General features: G+C 44.8%; 1 protein-coding gene across 3 annotated transcripts in view; it reads right to left on the minus strand.

Annotated features, from left to right (window-relative positions):
- The window catches only part of KATNIP (katanin interacting protein), a 172,867-nt gene that overhangs the window by 92,068 nt on the left and 66,844 nt on the right, over positions 1-13,955 (minus strand). For all 3 annotated transcript variants that reach the window (XR_009349240.1, XM_059154775.1, XM_059154774.1), the window contains exon 7: positions 10,884-11,012. Coding sequence is in view for 2 of the 3 variants with exons in the window: in XM_059154775.1 (XP_059010758.1) it covers positions 10,884-11,012 (129 nt within the window). In the remaining variant the exon portion in view is untranslated. The remainder of the gene's footprint in view (positions 1-10,883; positions 11,013-13,955) is intronic.

Genomic DNA, 13,955 nt, shown 5'->3' on the forward strand with positions numbered 1-13,955 from the left:
CTGTCTGACCCTCCTGCCCAGGGCACGGCCTAATGCCATCAGTTAGGCTGTCCTTTGGTCTGAGCTGTCTAGCTAGGCATCTCTGGGTACATTCAGGGCACCTTGCCCCCCGGTGGCTCTGGGTACCAGAGATGCTAACTCCAGTGTCCCTGGAAAGGAGAAAGACCTCTCCTTCCTCTTGTCAGGAAGACACAAAGCTTTCTAAACCAGTGGTTGCAAGCCAGTGGTCTCAGGCCGAATCTGGCCAGCCATATATTTTGTTTGATCTATAGAAAATAGTGAGTTAGTAATCAACATTAAAAAAAATTGGGGGGGGGGGCACCTGGGTGGCTCAGTGGGTTAAAGCCTCTGCCTTCAGTTCAGGTCATGATCCCAGGGTCCTGGGATTGAGCCCCACTTTGGGCTCTCTGCTCAGCAGGGAGCCTGCTTCCCTTCCTCTCTCTCTGCCTGCCTCTCTGCCTGCTTGTGATCTCTGTCTGTCAAATAAATAAATAACAATCTTTAAAAAAAATTTTTTGGAGAAACCAAGCACAAACAAACCCAGATACCTGGCTTCTCTTAAAGTTAGAAAGCCTGGTATCACTGGGCCTCTGTTTCCACACAATGACAGCCAAGCTGTGTTGACAACACTGTTACCTCTGCCACAACAGCTCCCTGCCATGCCCTGATACCCAGGCCAAGGGATATTACCCGCTTGTCTCACTATGTCATGTAAAATACTCAAATAATTCATAATAAAACAGGACGCCCAGGGAAGGTGGTGAAATAGGAAGATTCTAAGCCCACCTTGCCCCACGGATACAACTAGATAACATCCACATCAGTGTAAATAACCCAGAAAGTGACCCAAAGATGCAGAACAGACTCTCCACAGCTAAACCCAGAGAAGAGGCCACATTGAAGAAGGCAGGTTGAGCACGGATGCAGTCGGGAGCTAATCGGACCTGTGGGACTGTCCGTAGGGGGGACAGAGGGAGGGACATCGCAGGTGTGGAGAAGGGAGAGAAACAGACCCTCCCACAGGCACCCCAGCCTAGGGAACCTGTGTAAGGAAGACAAATCCCCATAACATATGGCTTTGAACACCAGAGGGGCTCAATCTCACTTATAATCAGTGAAGCTTGACACATGGAGCTTTAAAAAGTAGTTGCTTGGCTCTGGGAGATACAAGAGAGTGAGAGGAAACTGAGTCCTTGTCCTTAGGGAGAGAGCCCAGAAGATACAGCCCCGAAGCAGCAATTCAAAAAACGCGTAGGGTGAACGGGTGCGACATGTGTTTGCTAGTGTCATGGTGTGTGCCAGAGGGGTGGGAATCTTGGCAGACTTCTCCAGGAGCAAAGGAGCCGATGAGTGCCATTTCCCTTACCTGTCCCCCAGTCTAGACACATAGACACCTGTGGGGAACAGCACAGCACCAACCCCTTCTAGCTTGCTTACAGTGTGCCTGCCCCTAAGTTCTCCTGTGGACATACACCCTCCAATATGTCCTTGGCTGGAGCCCATCCAAAGTGGTGTCACAAGCCTAGGAGTGTGCAAGCAGCCCCACTTGGTAGGGGCCAGTACTGCTAAAAGTGACTCTTGCCCCAGGGACAGAAGATAATTACGTACACCAGTCCAAGTGTGGCTCCAGCAGGGGGCTGGGGGCAGACATCTGGTCTGTGCAAGCCCCGCCCACCAACAAAAGCTTCTCTGGGACAACACAGGGAAAGCTTCCTATAGTTTGGTGCTACTGCATTTCTGGCAAATGCTGGATATGACTCAACTCAAGCCCAAGGCGGAACAAGATTGGCCTGCTAACAACACAGGGACCAAACACTGCCCTCACTAGGCAAAGAGAGCCACTGCAGACGACTGGACTGAGAGGAGCACCAGCTCAGCTACAACAGGCAGGCACATGCAACACACATAGGAGACATCCTTGAGGTTCTGAAAACAGGGGACATTGCACTGCAGGCCACCACAGGACCTCTTCTTTGTAAGGCCACTACCTTCAAGACCAGGAGATGTAGCTGACTTTCCTAACACATAGATAGAGGCACAGAGAGTTAGACAAAATGAGGTGCCAGAAGAAAATATCCCAAATGAAAGAATGGGACAAAATCACAGCAAGAGACCTAAATAGAACAAAGACAAGAAAGTACTTGATAGAGAATTTAAAGTAATGGTCCTAAAGATACTCACTGGACTCAACAGTGGAAGGCTTCAGTGAGACAAGAAAGAGATAGAAAACATAAAAATGAACTAATCAAAGAAGAACGTGATAACTTAAATGAAGAATGCACTCGAAGGAATGAATAGTAGGCTAGAGAAAGGAGAACAGATTAGTGACCTGGAGGTCAGAGTAACGGAAAGCAAGCTAAACAGGAGAGAGAAAAAGTAGTAATAAAAAATGAAAATGGGGCATATGGAGGCGAAGTTGGTTAAGCCGATAACTCTTGATTTCGGCTCAGGTCATGATCTCAGGGTTCTGGGATCAAGTCCCGCATCAGGCCCTCTGCTCAGCGGGGGGTCTGGTTAAGGATTCTCTCCCTCTCTCTCCCTGTCCCCTATTTGCTCTCATTCTCTCTCTAAAATAAATAAGTAGCTCTTAAGAAAAAAAAAAAACCCAGTCATAAAACAAGTAAAAAATTGGTAATAAGTATATACCTATCAATAATTACTTTGGAACAAATGCTCTTATCAAAAGACACAGGGTAACAGAGTAGATAAAAAAAGCAAGACCCATCCATATGCTGCCTACAAGAGACTCATTTCAGACATAAAGACACAAGCAAATTGAAAGCAAAGGGATGGGGGCGCCTGGGTGGCTCAGTGGGTTAAAGCCTCTGCCTTCGGCTTGGGTCATGATCCCAGGGTCCTGGGATCGAGCCCCGCATCGGGCTCTCTGCTCAGCGGGGAGCCTGCTTCCTCCTCTCTCTCTCTGCCTGCCTCTCTGCCTACTTGTGATTTCTGTCTGTCAAATAAATAAACAAACCTTAAAAAAATAATAAAGCAAAGGGATGGAAAAGCATTTATCATGCAAATAGAAGTGAAAAGAAAGCTTGGATAGCAGTACTTATTCAGACAAAATAGACTTTAAAACAAAGACTCTAACAAGAGACAAAGGACACTATGTAATCACAAAGGGAATAATCCACCAAGAGTAATAACAATTGGAAATACTTACATAAGCAATATAGGAGCACCTAAATACATAAAGCAGGGAATAATAAACATAAGGGAAGTAATCAATAGTAACACAATAATAGCAGCAGACTTTAACATCACACTTATGTCAATGGACATATCTTCCAAGCAGAAAATCAACAGGGAAACAGTGGCTTTGAATGAAATATTGGACCAAATGGGTCTAACAGATATATTCAGAACCTTCTATCCTAAAACAGTAGAATACATGCTCTTTTCAAATGCACATGAAATATTCTCCAGAACAGACCATATATTAGGTCACAAAACAAGTCTCAATTCAAAAAGACTAAAGTCATACCATGCATCTTTTCTGACCATAATGCTATGAAACTAGAAATCAACCACAAGAAAAAAAAAACCTGAAAAAAGCACAAATACATGGAGGTTAAATAACACACTACTGAACAAGGAATGGGTCAACCAAGAAATCAAAGAAGAAATTAAAAAAAAATACATGGAGACAAATGAAAATACGATGGTCCAAAACCTTTGGGACACATCAAAAGCTGTTCCTAAGAGGTAAGTTTATAGCAATACAGGCCTACCTCCAGAAGCAAGGAAAAGCTCAAGGAAGCAACCTAACCTTATACCTAAAGGAACTAGAAAAAGAACAAACACAACCCAAAATCAGCAGAAGGAAGAAAATAATAAAGATTAGAACAGAAATAAATGAGGGGTGCCTGGGTGGCTCAGTGGGTTAAGCCTCTGCCTTGGGCTAAGGTCATGATCTCAGGATCTTGGGATTGAGCCCCACATCCGGCTCTCTGCTCGGTGAGGAGCCTGCTTCCCCGCCCCTCCCTCCACTCTGCTTACTTGTGATCTCTCTCTGTGTCAAATAAATAAATAAATAATCTTAAAAAAAAAAAAAAAAAAAAAGAACAGAAATAAATGAAATAGAAACTAAAAGAATAATAGAACCAGGAGCTGGTTCTTCGAAAAGATCAACAAAATTGATAAACCTAGCCAGACTCATTGAGAGAGACACGGAGAGACAAAATCAGAAAGAGGAGCCACAAAAACAGATACCACCAAAACACAAAGGATTACAAGAGAATATTATGCAAAATTATATGCCCCCAAATTGGACAAACTAGAAGAAGTGGATAAATTCCTACAAACACATAACGTCCCCAAACCAAACCAGGAAAAAAACCCAGAAAATTTGAACAGGCTGATTACCAGGAAAAAATAAAAAATTTGAACAGTGAAATTGAATCAGTAATCAAAAAACTGTCAACAGACAAAAGCCCAGATCAGTTGGCTTCACGGGTGAATTCCAGCACACATTTAAAGAAGAGCTAATACCCATTTTTCTCAAATTATTCCAAAAAGTAGAAGAGGATGAAAACTTTCTAATTCATTCCATGAGGCTAGTATTATCCTGACACCAAAACCAGATAAAGACATTACCAAAAAAAAAAAAAAAAAAAAAAGAATTGTAGGCCAATGTCACTGGTGAATACAGATGCAAAAATCCTCAACAAAATATCAGCAAACCAAATCCAACAGTATCTTAAAGAAACCATTCACCATGATCAAGTGGGATTTATTACTGGGCTGCAAGGATGGTTCAATATTTGAAAAACATTCAATGTGATACACCAAATCAACAAGAGAGATGATAAAAACCATACGGTCATTTCAATTGATGCATAAAAACCACCTGACAAAGAGCAATATCCATTCATGGTAAAAACCATCAACAAAGTAGGTTTAGAGGGAACATAGCTCAACATGATAAAGGCCATGTATGAAAAACCCAGGACTAACATCATGCTGAGATAAAAAAACTCCGAGTTTTCCCCTAAGGTCAGGATCAGGACAAGGAAACTAGAGAAAGGATGTCCACTTGCAACACTTTTTTTTTTTTATTAAGATTTTATTTATTTATTTGACAGAGATCACAAGTAGGCAGAGAGGCAGGCAGAGAGAGAGGAAGGGAAGCAGGCTCCCTGCTGAGCAGAGAGCCAGACACGGACGGGTCTTGATCCCAGGACCCTGAAATCATGACCTGAGCTGAAGGCAGAGGCTTTAACCCACTGAGCCACCGAGGCACCCCTGCTCTCACCACTTTTATTGAACATGGGACTGAAGTCCTAGCCATAGCAATCAGACAAGAAAAAGAAACAAAATGCATCTAACTCGGCTAGCAAGAAGTCACTAACCGCAGACAACATGATACTATACAGAAATCTCTAAAGACTGCACTAAACAACGACAAGAACTGATAAATTAATCCAGTAAAGTCACAGGATCCAAAATCAATGTACAGAAATCCACTGCATTTCTATACACTAATGATGAGGTAGCAGAAAAGGAAATTAACAACCCCACTTACAACTGTACCAAAAAGAATAAAATACCTAAGAATAAACCTAACCAAGGAGGTGAAAGATCTATACTCAGAAAACTATGCAACATTAATAAAAGAAATTGAAGATGACCCAAACAAATGAAGAGATATTCCATTCTCATGGACTGGGAGAACAAACATTGTTAAAATGTCCATACTACCCCAAAAGCAATCTACAGATTTAATGCAATCCCTATTAAAATACCACCAACATTTTTCAAATAGATAGAACAAATAATCGTAAAATTTGTGAGGAACCACAAAAGATCCCAAATAGCCAGAGCAATCTTGAAAAAGAAGAAAAACACTGAAGGTATCACATTCCCAGATTTCCAGATATACCACAAAACTGTAGTACTCAAAACAGTATGGTACTGGCACAAAAAACAGACACACAGATCAATGAAGCAGAATAGAAGGCCTAGTATTAAACCCACACTTATATGGTCAATTAATTTTCAACAAAGTGGGCAAGAATATGCAATGGGAAAAAGACAGTCTCTTAGACGAACGGTGTTGGGAAAACTGGACAGCAACATGCAGAAAGAATGAAACTGGGTCACTTTCTTATACCACACACAAAAATAAACTCAAAACAGATAAAGGACCTAAATGTGAGACCCGAAACCATAAAAATCCTAAAAGCACAGACAGTAATGCCTCTGACATCAGCCGTAGCATTATTTTCCTAGATCTGTCTCTCGAGGCAAGGGAAACGAAAGTGAAAATGACCTGCTGGGACCACATGAAAATGAAAAGCTTCTGAGGCACCTGGTGGCTCAGTTGGTCAAGCATCTGACTCTTGATTTGGGCTCAGGTCATGGTCTCAGGGTCCTGGGATCAAGTCATGCATCCGGCTCCCCATCAAGCGGGGAATCTGCTCGTCTCCCTCTCCCTCTGCCCTTACCCCCCAGCTCTCTCTCTCTCTTTCAATTAAAAAAACAACTCTTTTTTTTAAATAACAAAAAGCGTCTGCGCAGCAAAGGAAACAATCAACAAAATGAAAGACAATGTACTGAATGGGAGAAGGTATGTGCAAGGGTTAGTATCTAGAACGTCAAGAACTGACACAACACCAAAAAAAAAAAAAAAAGATCTACTTAAAAAATGAGCAGAAGACATGGGCAGACATTTCTCCGTAGAAGACTTCCAGAGGGCCAACAGGCACATGAAAAGATGCTCAACATCACTTTGATGTAAATCAAAACCACAATGAGATCGCACCTCACACCGGTCCCAATGGCTAATATAAAAAACACAAGAAACGATAGGTGTTGGCAAGGATGTGGAGAAAAAGGAACCCTCGTGCACTAGGGAGCCGAAGCTGGTACAACCAGGATGAAGGCTCCTCAAAAATAACTAAAGAATTAGTATATGATCCCATAATTCCATAAATATTGGGTATTTACCCAAAGAACAGGAAAACACACATTCAAAAAGATACACATACCCCCATGTTTATTACAGCATTATTTATAATAGCCAAATTACAGAGGCAACCCCAGTGTCCAACGATGGATGGCTAAAAATGTTGTGACACAGATATCTGATGGACTATTACTCAGCCATCAAGAAGAATGAAATCTTGCCATTTGCAACAACGCGGATGGAGCTAGAGAGTATTATATGAAATAAGTCCGTGGAAGACAAATACCATGTGATTTCACCATATGTGGAATTTTAAAAACAAAACAATGAAAAAAAAAAAAAAAGAAAGAGACAAACCAAGAAGCTGACTCCTAGCTATAGAGAAAAACAGCTGGTCATGGCGGCTGGCAGGGGGTGGAGATTAGGTGATAGGGCTTAAGAGTACATTTATCATGCTGAGCGCGGAGTCATGTACAGAATGGTTGAATCACCGATGGTACACCTGAAGCTAATATAACACTGCAGTTAGCTACACTGGAATTAAAATAGGGCAGTGACAGTAAGGACCCCAACACAGCACGAGGCCAGCCAAGGAGACACATCTGTGAGCTGAAGCAGACCCCGCAGCCCTCTTGGCCACACCCTCTTCTATTCATCACCGTATTTTACTTTCACCTTAACATCCAGCTTAGTTTTTTCAACTCATAACTCATAAATCCTCTGCTCCAGGCCCCTGTTTTCTCTGAACTGTTTTTTTTTTTTTCCAGTTTGAAACATACTCTGAATGTGACTAAAGTGAGAAAAGCCAGATATGAAGGATTCGTATTCATTTTCTTAATGATGCTTTAATTACACAAAACGCTTTTCTGTTTACCTAAACTTCACCTCTTTAAACAGTCAAACCCTAAATAAAATAATTTTCTATGAAAATATTTCTAGGGCCACCTGGGTGGCTCAGCCGGTTAAGCGTCTGGCTTCCGCTCAGGTCAGGATCCCAGGGTTCTGGGATCGAGTCCCACATGGGGCTCCCTGCTCCGTGGGGAGCCTGCTTCCTCCTCTCTCTCTGCCCCCCCCACCCTGCCTGTGCGTGCTCTATCTCTTTCTCTCGAGTGCACACATTCTTTCTGTCAAATAAATAAATGAAATCTTTAAAAAGAGAAAGAGAGAAGGAAAATATTTCTAAAATACATTAGGACTTTCTCGCTGCCTTAAAACATAATTTTGTCTTTCCTTGATCCTAATGGTCGATGTTCTGGATAGAAATTGATCTGTAATAGAGGAGATGCCATCAGGAGCTATTATGGTTTTGTGTCTTTCATTTATTATTTTAAGCAATATCCTCTGCCACCGAGTTTCTGGAAGTACAAATTACGGTTTGGGAGACAAGGGCGGAGCTCCCTCCCATCCTCTTCTGGCTTTTACGAATCTCTTGGATTTTTGTTCTTATTTTGTTTTGTTTTTTACTTCACAGTTATCTCACTTTTATATGACGAAGAAAGATTTGAACTTCGAATTTTAAAATTCCTTTCTTTTATGGTCCCAGACCTAACCCACAAAGTCCAAATTATCTCCAAAACTTTCTTTCCATCTGAGGTAAACTGAAATCTTTAGGTCTTCTGATTCAGAATCACTGGGAGTTCTTCTATTAAAAACACAATCTTCTAAAAAAGATTTATCTATTTAATTGAAAGAGATCAAGCAAGCAGGTCTCCTATACAAATTCCATTAACTTAAAATGAAATCTAAAATATGTATTTCAAACAAATATCCTAAGTGATTCTTGGGCATATCAAATTTTGAGATCCGCAGCTCTGTCTTTTCTTAAAGCTCCAGGTCTCAAACATTGCTGCAAATTACACTCATGTATGTTGGTGCTTTAAAAAACAAAAACAAAAAACAAAACAAAACGAAACAAAAAAATGCGTGAGCCCAAATCCAGGATCCGAATCTGAGCCTCTGGAAGGTAGGACATGTGCATTTGTGTTTATTTAGTTCGCTTTTACTTTTTATGTCACGTTTATTGTAGATTTCATATGCTGTTTGTAGGAAACAACAGAGACAGATCCCATGTACCCCCCATGGTAACACCCTGCATAATTATGAAGCAGAACAGCACAATTGGGAAATTAACATCAATACAATCCTACTCAGCCTTTCCAACTACGTCTCCTTTTTTTTTCTTTTAAGATTTTATTTATTTATTTGATAGACAGCGAGAGAGGGAACACAAGCTGGGGGAGTGGGAGAGGAAGAAGCAGGCTTCCCGCAGAGCAGGGAGCCTGAGGTGGGGGCTCAATCCCAGGACCCTGGGATCATGACCTGAGCCAAAGACAGACGCTTCACCCACTGAGCCACCCAGGTGCCTCTCAACTCGGTCTCCTTTTAAACTTTTCTCTTTCTTTCTCTGCTGATGCTTAGCTCTGTTGAAGCAGAGTATCTCTTCCTTAATGTGCTAGCTTCAAAAAAAATAAATAACTTTATTTAAAAAAAAAAAAAAAAAAGCTAAACCCACAGAAAACCTACCAGAATTGCAAAACGGAAGGGTATACTGCTCCCCAAAAACCCTTCACCTACACCTTCACCAATTCTCAGAAGACCTGAGAACGAGGACCTTCTCTTCCATAAACACAATATAATCCTCAAGTTCAGGAAATTTCACATCGATACAATATAATACAGCGAGTTTTCAAATTTGTCTATTTCCCAAAGCATCCCAACACTCAGAGCAGTTACCACCCTGACACCACCCGGCCCCGGCCCCACCGCAAGGATCACATGCGGCCTAACTGTGGTATCTGGTTAGCCTCTTTTAACTGGAATAGGCTTTCTCGTGCCGCCGATAGTTCTGAAGAGCCCAGCCCAGCTGTTTCGCAGACAGTCCCTCGATTTGGCTTTGGCTGGTGGTTTCCTCACTGGATTTCATTTTTGTAAAACATTTTTTCATCATTGTTCCCAGCTCTGGGTTCACTACGGAGAGGTCTTCCGGATCCTAAGCTCAGCTGACAGATGGCCACCTCTCGGCCTCTCGCTTCCCGGCAGCACACCAATTATATTCAAAACCGACCGCTGCCCCTACAGAGAACTGGGCACTCCGGGGAGCAAAAGTAGCTCCGCGGAATTCGCAGCCTACGATCGTTAATTGCAAGGAGTAAGGAGTCATGGGGTCCGGGTTTCCAGTCTGGGTTCCTCTGAGGCCTGGCCTCCTTTCTCTCCTACTTAGCACTTGAGTGCCTGGGTGGCCCACTCATGTGCCTCCGGCTCAGGTCATGATCCCGGGGTCCTGGGATCGAGTCCCACACTGGGCTCCCTGCACAGAAGGGAGTCTGCCTCTCCCTCTACCCCTCACCCCTGCTTGTGCTCTCTCTCACACACACTCTCTCTTTCTCTCAAATAAATAAATAAAATCTTAGGAAAGAAAGAAAGAAAATACCTAGCATCTAACTCACAGGGTTAACGCAGGAATGGAGGTAACATACTAACACAGTGCACAGAACTTAGGAAGGTTCACTTAATACAAGCTTCCACTATCTTTAAAAAAAATAGCATTGGGGCGCCTGGATGGCTCAGTGGGTTAAGCCTCTGCCTTCGGCTCAGGTCATGATCTCATCGTCCTGGGATCGAGCCTCACATCAGGCTCTCTGCTCGGCAGGGGGCCTGCTTCCTCTTCTCAGCCTCCTCTCTGCCTGTGTCTCTGCCTACTTCTAATCTCTGTCTGTCAAATAAATAAAATCTTTAAAAAAATAAAAAATAAAAAAAAATAAAAAAAATAGCATCAAGTCAAATTTCACATGTATTGTTTTAAAACTAGTGGGGAACCCGAGGTTTTTGTGAAAGCCACATCTGGCTGTGACCAGCGTCATCTTCCCAGGTGTAGGGGAAGATGCTCTCATGGGGCCCGACCTCCAGCCTAGCGGCTTGGTTCTGGGAGAGACCCCGGCCCTTCGTGGGGACATGAGGCTGAAATGCATCTTACCATCACATCCTGGATAGTTAAGAGGATCCTTTCTTTGTCGGTATTGCTCGCAGGGTCAGGGCATCCGTGGGCGTCCAGAAGGGAGAGATGAAAATCACAGGGCGTGGTGTCAGTGGAAGACTTGGTGCCCTAGGGACAAGCAGAGAGAACAGGTGTGGGGAAAGCGACTCACGTCCCTGAAGACGTGCTGGGTCCCTTGTCCTCTCCGTCGGTCTCCATGCCTTCCAGTTCCCTCCTCACCTCCTCCTCCTCCTCCGCGCCAGCTCCCAAAGCTGACTGGGTCAAACCCATCCCTGCCTCCCCCACACCACGGCAGGCACACGGAAAGTAAGCAGACTTGGGCCGCCCAACACCTAAACACTGGCTCAGTGAGGACCGAGTGACGGCTGGTGTGGAGGTGCGGCTATCACATCTGGTTGAATAAAAAAAGGCAGGCTTATCAGAGAGGGCAGAGGGTCTATAATCCCATCGATGGGAAAATAACAATAAAAAATAAAGGCGGGGGGTCTGGGTGGCTCCATCCAGTTAAGCGTCTGACCCTTGCTTTCCGCTCAGGTCACGATCTAAGCGTCTTGGGATCAAGCCCCTTGTTGGACTCCAGGCTCAGTGCTGGGCCTGCTTGATAGTCCCTCTCTCCCATTCCCTCTGCCCCTTTCCCCCCAATAAATAATGAAAATCTTAAAAGCAAAAAACAAAAACAAAAACAAAACAAGGCAAAAACGGTCCTCACCGGAAGTTATTTATATGGTCATCTAAAACAGAAGTACCCATGCAACGGCACAGGTTTTAAGCCTCACCGCTGAAATTGCTGAAGGCGGACTGAAGGCGGCAGGGCCCTGCTGGGGACCAGTGGGGCGGGCTGAGCCCCTGGAGGAGGCCCGGCCAGCGATGGCAGCAGAGAATTTCCACGGCACCCGCAGGGGCTGAGCTGTCATGGGCCTCAGTAGAGGCCACAGGGGGAGGAGCTGCTGGGGACACACAGCTTGTGACAGGTGTTTAGTTGTTTCTAAACACAGCCCGTAACAATGATTTGAGATCACTGAACTGTGTTGGGGGCAAATAACCACTTCACCCCACTTCAAGGTCCACAAAATGGAGGGAAAACTCACAGCCGGTAACAGAACTCGGGGACTAGCTAGCACTCACCAGGAATGGGCCGGGACTGGAACATTCCAGATCGACCACCTCCTCTTGGAATATAATCAATACATATGTATAATGAATATAAGAAATCTTTATCCTGGATAGGTATACCCATCTATGGTCTCTGGGGCAGCGGAATGATGAAAGGACTTTTATTTTCTTTATTATCAGTTGAATTTGTTTATATAGACTGCACATTATCAGGGGAAAAAAGACATCTTACTAATAGAGCAGAGTGCGCACTTTGTTTCATTCCCGATACACAAATGCCGCCCTATTATCCCTTGCAACACAAAGCCCAACATGACTGAGACCTGGCACTCTGGCAGAACTCTCTGGAAAGAGGCGTCCTCTTTTTGCTGGGGTTCCTAAGCTGCCCAGGACCCTACGGTGGCTGCCCCTCTAACTCAAAGTAGAACTCCTCATCTTTACGACGGGCTCATCTTTACGACGGGCCATCTGAGCCTTGGCCTCACCTCGTTTCCTCGCCTCTTGCTCACCCAGCTCCCAGGCACACTGATGTCCCCCCCGCACCCCAGTCTCAGGGCCTTCGCGCCTGCCGTTCCTGCGCCTGGCAAGCTCTTCCCTGCAGGGCTTGCTCCTGGTCTTTCTCCGGAACCACTCCCAGGGCATCTCATCTTTTTCCAGCCCTTTGCCGTCGCTCTGATCAGCCCTATCGCCTACTGGCACAGGACATACTGTTTATCGTCTGTTTTATCTTCAGTGTCTAGAACGGCACCTACAATCTGGAGCAGGGACCGTGGCCCGTGCAGTGCACACCTGTCCCCGGGGGCGGCCGCTTCTCGGCCCCAGTTGCTGCTGCCACGTAAGGACGGGGCTCCCAAACGTTCGCCTGTTTCAAGGCAAGCCCCCAATTCACATTCTGACATGGAATCTCCTGATTCTTAAATGTCAGCTAGTAATTCTTTCAAAAGCCCCGTGCACGTCAACGGGCTGGAGGCCAACCGAGCATGTCTGTGGCACGCCAGTCTGTGAACTCACAACCGCCAAGAAATTGAAGATCACTAAGGTTATGAAGGAAGGTGGACAGGCTGGTGTGTTTCAACAGTGAAGGTCAGATGAAAAGTACACACACACGCATCTCCTTTTGCTCCATTTCAGAGCTGCACTCGCAAACAGTGTGAGGAGGCTGAGTATATTTAGCCACACGCCTTTCTCTCTCTCTCTCTTGTTCAGATTGCATCTCTACGGCTTCTGCCTTGGCCGAACACTGGCATCACCATTTTACTCTTTCACTTAGCAGGAAAATAACTCCAAGGGGAAATCGACTGTGAAGCCTTACGGAGTGCCCCCTCAAGATGGGGGGGGGGGGGAGGGAAAGAAAGAAAGAGAATCAAGCACTCAGGGTGGAGAAAATGAAGTGTTGGCAGAGTGCTGATTCTGAGCACGCGCGTGCGCACACAGGAATGCTAATGGAAGCTTTAATAGCTCGTGAGGGGCAGGCTGTCTGGGGCTGCGGTGAGCCTGGGAGCTTGCAAAGGAAGAACTATAGGTTCATTTACCGGGGCGGGGTGGGGGGCACCAAATGGCCAAAGGAGGAGAGGGGGGACTACCCCACTTCCTGCGTGAAGGGCCAAGGGCGTGCACACGTTCTCCGACAGGGGGCGTGGCTGAGCCTGCAACAGACTGAACTTGGGGATGGACCAGCCTCCCAAGTGAAGGGAGACTGAGGCTGTTTGCACAGACATGTGCTCAGACCCTGAGCAGGGACCTTCTGTTGATTCAGAAGCGTGTATGTGTGTGTCTGTGCGTGTGTGTGCGTGTGTGTGTGTGTATATTGTGTGGGAGGTGAGCGTTAAAGACAGTGAAGTCCACACCACAATTTTGCCTACTGTAAAATCTCATTTCTAGGGACTGGGTAGGGAACAAGGTCATTCATTGGGTCATTCTATTAAAAAAAATAATAAT

The sequence above is a fragment of the Mustela lutreola genome, chromosome 17 (assembly GCF_030435805.1).
Source record: "Mustela lutreola isolate mMusLut2 chromosome 17, mMusLut2.pri, whole genome shotgun sequence".
In the NCBI taxonomy this organism is placed as follows: Eukaryota; Metazoa; Chordata; class Mammalia; order Carnivora; family Mustelidae; genus Mustela; species Mustela lutreola.